This window comes from Cydia fagiglandana, chromosome 16 (genome assembly GCF_963556715.1).
Source record: "Cydia fagiglandana chromosome 16, ilCydFagi1.1, whole genome shotgun sequence".
NCBI lineage: Eukaryota > Metazoa > Arthropoda > Insecta > Lepidoptera > Tortricidae > Cydia > Cydia fagiglandana.
In genome coordinates this window covers 11047065-11055652 of record NC_085947.1, presented here as the reverse complement: position 1 = coordinate 11055652, position 8588 = coordinate 11047065, and the positions used below count along the sequence as shown (strand labels likewise).

At 36.5% G+C, this 8588-nt stretch overlaps 1 protein-coding gene across 1 annotated transcript; it reads right to left on the bottom strand.

The window, feature by feature from the left end:
• Positions 1 to 2260: 2260 nt before the first annotated feature.
• Positions 2261 to 8463, bottom strand: LOC134672323 (carboxypeptidase B-like). Its single transcript, XM_063530219.1, has 6 exons — positions 8359 to 8463; positions 8001 to 8046; positions 6716 to 6815; positions 4973 to 5068; positions 4055 to 4273; positions 2261 to 3032 (listed from the first exon to the last, which is right to left on the bottom strand). Exons 1-6 carry the CDS (start codon positions 8396 to 8398, stop codon positions 2439 to 2441), a joined length of 1095 nt encoding a protein of 364 aa, XP_063386289.1. The 5' UTR covers positions 8399 to 8463; the 3' UTR covers positions 2261 to 2438.
• Positions 8464 to 8588: the final 125 nt, after the last annotated feature.

The window sequence follows — 8588 nt, the reverse complement described above, 5'->3', positions numbered from 1 at the left end:
TATCACAAAACATTTATCTAAATTTAGTTAAACACAGTTAGTACAGTTAAACGTTTATACGATATTAAATTGATTTTTAAAGTTATTTTGCACTATATTCATGAAAATAAAATAAAATACAAGATAAAAATTACTTATATTATGAATTAAATTGTTATTTCATATTTAAAATACTTTTATTGTGTTATTACGTGGCGCGGCGCACTAAGGTCGCGGCGCAGTCTGGTAGTCTGTTGCGGCTTTTAGAACGAAAAAGTATAAAATTAAAAAGTAAAAGGCAATCCCGCTGATTTTCATACTATAGTGAACAAATCATTTTAAAATTACTGCAGTTTGTTAAAAAATGTGTGTTTTCGTAAATATTGCAATCTAAATTATTTTCACTGGGGGTTATTAATCTTCACACATGTAAAGTCTCCGATTGCAAGTAAGTCCTAAGGAAAATAAATCATGGCCGTAGATCTATTAGGTACTTCCATTACTGATTTTGCGAAATTGCCTTGTCTTGTTTGGTTTCCTCGCATTCGATATGAAAAGTAGAGTGTTTAACTCGGGTGAAAGGCACCATTTCTGTCTCGGACTCACTGTCTCACTGCGTTCGAGCGCCAAACTACCTCGACAGAAATGGGTGCCTTTCAGCCCTTGGTTAACAATCTACTATTACACAATTTATAATCGTGGCTGAATGCCGGATGGGTCTGAATGCCTTCGATGCCTAACCCATCAACAATTACAATATGGTGGCCGAATGTTTGACATGTCCATTTAAGAATAATTTGCTTAGAATTAAGTGTTTTCTTCGCAAGTGTGATGAAAAACGTTGTGTAACTGCAGGAATATTGCAAACTTGGGTCTTTAATGCCCTCCAGCCTGCGGCTGACGAAAATCAACTCTCTCGTTTCCAATATCTCACTTACCTCGTTGCACAAAGTACTATTGCATTACGAAACTGTGTTGAAAACTTAAAAGGCCATGTGTACTGTAAAACGTTGTACGATACATTGTAGTGCGAATTTCCTATTTTTCGCACTTGTGTCGTAATAGGACCTACGTACTATTATATCAATTATATTAAAGGGTTCCTTTACCTTTAATTATTTCACTTTTCATTTTCCTTTTAATCCACATTATTTAATCAAACAAACAAATGGTAATTTTAAAATTAAGATATACTTAATACCAACATTTTTCTTAATAACTGCAATCTTATAAGCAATCTTTATAATGTTCTATGGGAAAACAAAAAGACTTAAGTTTCTTCGTAGTCCCAGTTGGCTTTAAAAATATATTTTAATTACAAAGACCTAAATATTTCCTTTATTAGCTTGTTTTCGTAAGCAATATTTCCTTGGGTGTGTTTAAAAGGAACGATCCCTTGACATTTTAATTACCCAAATAAAAAGTTATGAGCCCTCTTAACCAAGATTTACGCACTAAATTAATATTTACACCTTTCATGATTAAAAATGTCGTTCTTAGTGAGTTTTTCGCTGAAATAGACTAGAAATTTTAGGACGGAATTTTGGAAGTTATTGTTTCGGGTAATTAACGTATAAAACTGGTCTGAGATGTTCATTAAAGGTTAATAGAATCGTTGAGCCGGCGGGCGGCTCTCGCGAACAAGCCGCGCCAACCTGTTGCCGACGGCCCGCCTTCCGCCCATCGCCTCACGTCGCAGGCCTACTACCCGACTACAACTCACCCGACTGATCCACTTCTCACTTTCTTGACATGAGTGTACAATTACATTTCAGACTCATACTTACCTCCTCACTCTCGATGCCGGCGATGAACACGATGATGCAAGCTCGCCGGGAGGACAGCGTCATTTATAATACACAAAATTAATTACAAAAAACAATCGCAAAACATCATTTTTGGTTTTTCATATTTTTGGAAAATGAACTTAAAATATAAAAATCACTACGCAAACAAATTATCAACCAGAAATTATAGTTCGAATGGAAAAGAAGAAACGAAGGAGTATAATGCGGTGTTGGTTTGCGCGACCGGCACAGGCGGCTAAGTTACCGAGAGTGGTGCCAGGAAGTGAGGATTGCGAGGCTCTGGAGCCAAACGCGGCGCCGCCGCCACGGCCGAGTACGGAGTGGCAGCGGGCTGAACGGCCACGGGCCCCACCCCTGGCGCACGCGCCCTGGCCCGCAGCCACAGCGCATGACCGACATCCTACCCAAAAGTGGAAAAGTGACTCCTCCAACATAGATACACCATTATGTACTAAATAAATATTGTATCGTAATAGATGTTCAGCTAAGTACATAATATTTATTAGCTCAATTCATGTTATTATGCCAATTTTCTAATACACAATTCTTCGGAACTTACTGCATTATTCTGACCGTTTCCAATACATTTCTAATGTAACATGATCCTAATACATTTAAATAATATTTGTTAAAGTGAAAACAGGGTTATGCCTATTTAGGGTTAGTTACGATGGCATGGAGCTCCCTCATGCCACTGAAGTACGCGGCTCTTAGAGCTGCATCGTGACCCTTGCTCACAGTCTGAAACGTTTTTAGGATATGTAAGTCCTGTTCAAAACCCACCCTTAGCTCAAACGGCAGCTGTATTCCTTGCGCGTGTGCGTAATCCACACTGCTTCCACAAACCGGTTTGTTGTTTATTCTGTAGATGCTGTTGTTGACAAATGCCTGGAGAGTTCCGCCACGTTGGTTCACCTTCAAGCTAACCAGTTCAGCTATTTTTACTTGACGAGGGTCGACATCATCAGTTTTATCCGAAAAAGCGTGTGGATACAGTATCCCGTGCTGGCCATCTCGCCTAATCGACAAATAAGCCTTTATATCATCCTTATACTTCAATAGTGCATTTCTGATGAATTTAGTTTCGATTTCGGAAGCAGGCGCCGGGCCAGGGTAATATTTGTCGAGCATACTTTTGGCTTTCTCACAATCGTTCCAATGATAATCAAAATTTCTAGAAATGGCAACTCCATAGCTTCCACCATTTCCTAATTTTCTTGTATTCTTTCCCCAATTGGGACGATCCTGTAGGGAAAACATAGTTTGAGTAGATATTGCAATAAGGATAAGTATACATTCTTACTGGCTGGCTGTAAATTTTGGAGCTGGATTCTATAAAATCACTAAAAATGATAATAAAAAGTTACTTACTAAAAGTTAGTTACTACTAAAATAAGATTATAAGAATAAAACGTCCTTGAATCGAAAGTACTATTTTTTTTTTTCATTTTTTTAGGTGAAATGTAAATAACACTAACTAACTAAAATTATTTGTAGTAAATATTTTGGGTAAAAAATTGTTTGCAATGTGAAATTACTTGAAAAGTATTTTCTAAAACAAAATGAATATGATAGAAACATAATTAATTCTTCAACTGTCATAAGGACCATCATTTGACCCGTGAGGTATAAGTAGGTAATATATCATGCAAAATATATCATGCAAATGAATGTAAACCATATAATAAACTAAAATATATGCCTATCAAACAGAAACCTTGATAACAAATTAAAATACGTTTTCACCTCAGCAGCTCGAACAAGGGTACTTTGCTTCTTAAAAACAGTGAGCAAAATGCGATTTTGCTCACTGAGTCACTGAGTGAGACAAAATGTCATTCAAGTGACCTTTATAGTCAAATGTCATTTCAACATGCGGGGTCTAATACAAGTTCGATATACTTGGATTCTATTATCTCTGTCCCTCTAGGTATGTTCTCACTGCTTAGGGTGAAAAATTTTGTGTACTACACGAGATCAAAGTTATTTACATCTCGTGCGCTTTTGAATCCCTTACTACGCTCAAGATTCTAAATTAGATTCACTCGCTACGCTCGTGAATCTATTATAGAATCTTTCGCTTGCACGGGACTCAAAATAAGCACTCGAAGAAATATCAAACTTTGATCTCTTGTTGTACAAATAACTATTGTTACCCTCGATTACTGTGTTAAAAATAGCAATATAATCCCTGTATACAACCTACTAGGTAGGTATAATCCACGTTATTTCTCTCTTCCTACATATATGTCATGATTACAACTTACAAATCGTACATACTCCAAGCCATCAGGATTAGTGCACGGAAGGAAGATCCATCGCACGTTTTGGATCATATGATCATTCTCCTCGCACGCCACCAGGCGTTCTATAAACAGCAGAAGCAGTCTCACGGGTTCCACGCCCCCGTTCTGTCCAGCTTCCATCAGAATTACTGGTACGTTTTCATTTTTCTTATCTCCATCTTTTGGCAAGTGTACCTGTACCTGAAAATAATTATAATTAGGTATCCTCTAGCCGCCCATACGTCAAACCTTGCCAAGCAAAATGAAATTTTAGTTTGTCAACACAAAGTTCAAATTAGAATGAAACAGGAGACCTTTTTATATGTCTCTGGACGGCTAGAGGATATATATGCTCAGAGATCTTGGGATGACGTTTTATGCCGTCACGAGCTGTTGCTGGAAGGCGCATCGGGGGTACTACCCAGAACGTTTACACCCGTAGTAACACGAGCTAGGTAGTCATGAGTTAAACACAAATTAAATAATTGCGCATGCAATAATGGGCCCCCATACAAAATGTGCTCAATGCTTAGACCTAGACTTAGATTTAGGTTAGTGGCTTCCTATTTTGTGTTTTTTTTGTAATGAGTAGGTTACTTAATGACCGATTTCCTTTTAATTTTGACGATATGTGTTGCGCATGACATATATGAAAATGTACGTTTTATTTCGACGAAACCTGAGGTGGATGAGCTATTTGTATGATGACGAAGCCTGCGCTGTGGATCTAAAGGTATGCTGTTATTATTATGTTTTTATTTGATCAAAAAATGATCTTTCCACAATTATGATTATGGATGAAGTCTTATAAATATAATGCGTAGTTCGTCCAGAAAAAAATTAATATACGATATTAGCAAAAGCCTTGCAAACAAATATATATGTCGCATACGTACTTACCTCGTAGAGACTTCTTGATTCCGCCGTCATGTAGTCAGACGTGACATTAAAAACTGAGCTGCAATACTTTTGTAGCGCTTTGAAATAAATCATATACTGTAAAAAAATGACATAAGGTCAATCAGGTACGTAGATTTTTTTTCCCGGGGCAAAAGAAACATCATGAAAATCCGTATGCCCCGGTGTCTGTCTGTCTATCATATCTCCAACCAAGTAGAAGATTTAGAAAATAATTTGTTATTGGAAGGGTTTTATTTGTTAAGGGTAAACAGCAGTGACGGCGCGTCAAACATATCCATAGGCAAGCCGGGTCTAATTTGGCTTACATATTTCCTTTACAACTCTGCTCAAACGTCCAAAAACAGGCAAGCCAGTGGGAATCGGCTTTTATGGAAGTGCCGCCACTGGTAAACAGTTACTTCTTATGTTACAAAGTGTCACAAAAGGACCAAAATGGTATATTTACGGCGACGGCGCAAATGGATTCCTGAACGAAGCGAACGATTCTATAATTTAATTATGAGCGTAGCGAGGAATTTTAAAATATAATCCTAACAGTGGTGACTAATGAGGGATTCCAGTGTTAACGCTCAAATTTTGCAATCATGTGAGACATACTGTTTTGCACATCACCCATGAGGAAATTATTGTTCCAAACTATTAATTAAAAAAAATAGTATGCAAAAAAAGAAGAAATATCAGTTGGAATACCCATGACGGTGAATGTATACATGTTTATTTGTGTTTAAGAATGAATGCACTCAATTACCTTCAAAACGTATCTACCTAAATATAGATAGATAGATAGATAAAAACTTTATTCCAAAACACTATCGTGACAAAAAAATTGAACTTATGATGAAAAATAAAACTAAAACTTATGTCTAATTAAGTACTATACTAAACTAATTACTAACTACATACTAGGATATTTTTTTGTCACGACTGTGTAGTCGCGAAAAGGCGCCGACTCAGCATGTGCTGCAGTATTGCTGCCACAGCGCTGGTATTCTGCCGGAACCTAGCAGTGCGCGCACAGACTCACGGTATAATCAACCACCAGTGAGAAAAATGACTAAAAAATATCTAAATGTTAGTTTGTAATCTTCCTACCGTCAGTTTATAATTTAACTACTTAGCGAGATTGTAAGCTGACGAGTATACCATTTCACTAAAATTTTGCACCCGTTAGTTTACTTACTGTAAAGGTTGACTCACGCTAGACCGGGCCGGGGCCGGGCTGGAGCTTCCGGCGCTTCGTTTTTTATGGAAACACCACGTGATCATCGATCAGCCGTCATAGGAAATGACATGTCTGTCGCCACGGCCCGGTTTAGCGTGAGTCACGAGTGACAATAGTAGATTGTGTCACAAGGGAGCAAAGTAATTAGTAGTTTGTGTTACAAGGGGTCAAAATGATATATTTCCGTCAAGGGCGTAGGTACATTGAATCCTGAGCGTGGATTCAAGTGTTAACACCCAAGACGAAATAATTTTGATACCGTGTGACACATACTGCTTTTCACATCAACTATGAGGAAAATAAAAAATCTTCATGTTGACACAATGTGATGCATCGAATTAAACAGATTATTTAAGCTAAAAAAATAATGTACTAAAATGTAAAAATAGTGTGCTTGAACAGAAAAGTGTCACTTTCACCCTCCTAACAGGGAGGAAAAGTGCCACTTTGATCCCTCCTAGCAGGGAAGAAAAATAATTTTCAGATTCATAAAATCTTACGGTACTGGTGCCGACTTCGGCATCATCCATGCACATAGCCTCGTCCTGTTCATGCAGATCGAGCAGCATGTCCACGTAGCATTGTCTTACCATTTTACATCTGTCGTAGTAACACACAAAATAAAACTGTCAAACATAAGGACTTTGGAGTTCAGTGGAGATCTAAATTAAAATAAAATTAATTAAATAAAACTTACTTTAAAATTTGTTACAGTTTAGCTTTAATTTTAATGTTTAGTTTATTTATTTTTTCGTTACTAATAAAGATATTTATAACAAAAAAAAAATAAGAACTTGCGTTTCGTATAAAACTTTTGTTCAATTCTGAGTTCATAAATATTTTTAGATAAATAAGTACCTACCGTAAAATGGGGTGAGTAGGGATTACGAGGGCAGTTGGATTATAAATGGGGTGAGGAGGGATGGTAGAGAGGTGAGATGATATTTTTAGAAAAGAGTTATCACATTGTTACGTAAATACTTTATTCTCTTGAGAAGACAAGCTATTATAATATTATGTCAATTCTAGCAAATGTCCCATCTCACTCAATTCCTTTCCGTCCTAACTACTATCCCGATTACGGGGCGAGCTAGGATTTCCTACTATTTTGTGTTTATCGTTGAAATCTATGAAATGAAACGACAGATTATCACTAAAAAACTAAAGTTCATACTACCGGAATACTTTTCTAGTATCAACGTGCCACTTAGGCTAGAATAGACTTTTATTAAGGTTTGAACTTCGGATTTGTCCCAATTCACCCCATTTTACGGTAATGATTTAATAAATATACTCATCAGGCCCAGAATGGCTAAGATGGACGGCTCTTTGTCATTTGTCACCATGCCTGTCACATTCTAACAAGAATGTGAAGTGAGTACGAAAGTGACGCATGACATGACAAGTGATAAAAACGCAACCATAATACCGCTGCAGATCAGTGCCAGATAAACCGGAGCAGCCTTAGCTCAACCGTTTTCCAATGTGAGGTTATGTTGGTATTTCTACATTGGTATAATTTAACTTACAATGCAATTTAACATGGCATAATAGAGCTCATTATAACGATGCATAATTTGAAAGATTGAGCTTCCTAGCCTCATTAATAGGCGTGCAAGATGCAGTTGGCATTAAATGTTTGTATTGATAATGAGACTCGGAAATTATTACATACATTTATTGCATATTATTCCTGTCACCTATGAGAAGTCACCCTGTATTATGAACACCGTTATCTTCTAAATTTTTTTAGTAAATGTTTACTGATTTTTAAGATGTTCTCACCCACACAAGGTACCACTAATTGAGGGGTCTCCTACGCATGTCGTTACTGGAAACATAGAGAAGTGTGCAGGTGATTAGCATTACAGAAATATCAAAATAATGTTTGCAATAATGTTTGCATTTATTTTGTTTTTCCTTTATTTTCTATGCTGTTGACTTTAAACACCCTACTTACATAAGGTCGATTATTATTCTCTCGTAACCTATCCACATCTACGTCGGAATAAAATTCATAAAAACAAAAAATAATTGTAAAAACGCCTTGCAATAGCGAACTAGATACGATAGCCTATAATCATAATATTATTTAAAACCATAATTATCAAACGCTAGAAATAATAAAGTTTGGAGACAGTACCTGCAATAAGTAAAAAAAGTAGCTCGACGTTAAGATCCATTTCATAACTACCTATACTATAACATTAAATTCACTGGCATTGCAATTCTTATCGTACGACAATATTATTTATTATACATTTTTTATTATCAACATCATACTTACAATTTATTTTTATTTTACATTTATTTCTTAATACTATAAACCTTTGTACAAGTAGTTCTTACGCCTATTCAGAACAAAGTACACGA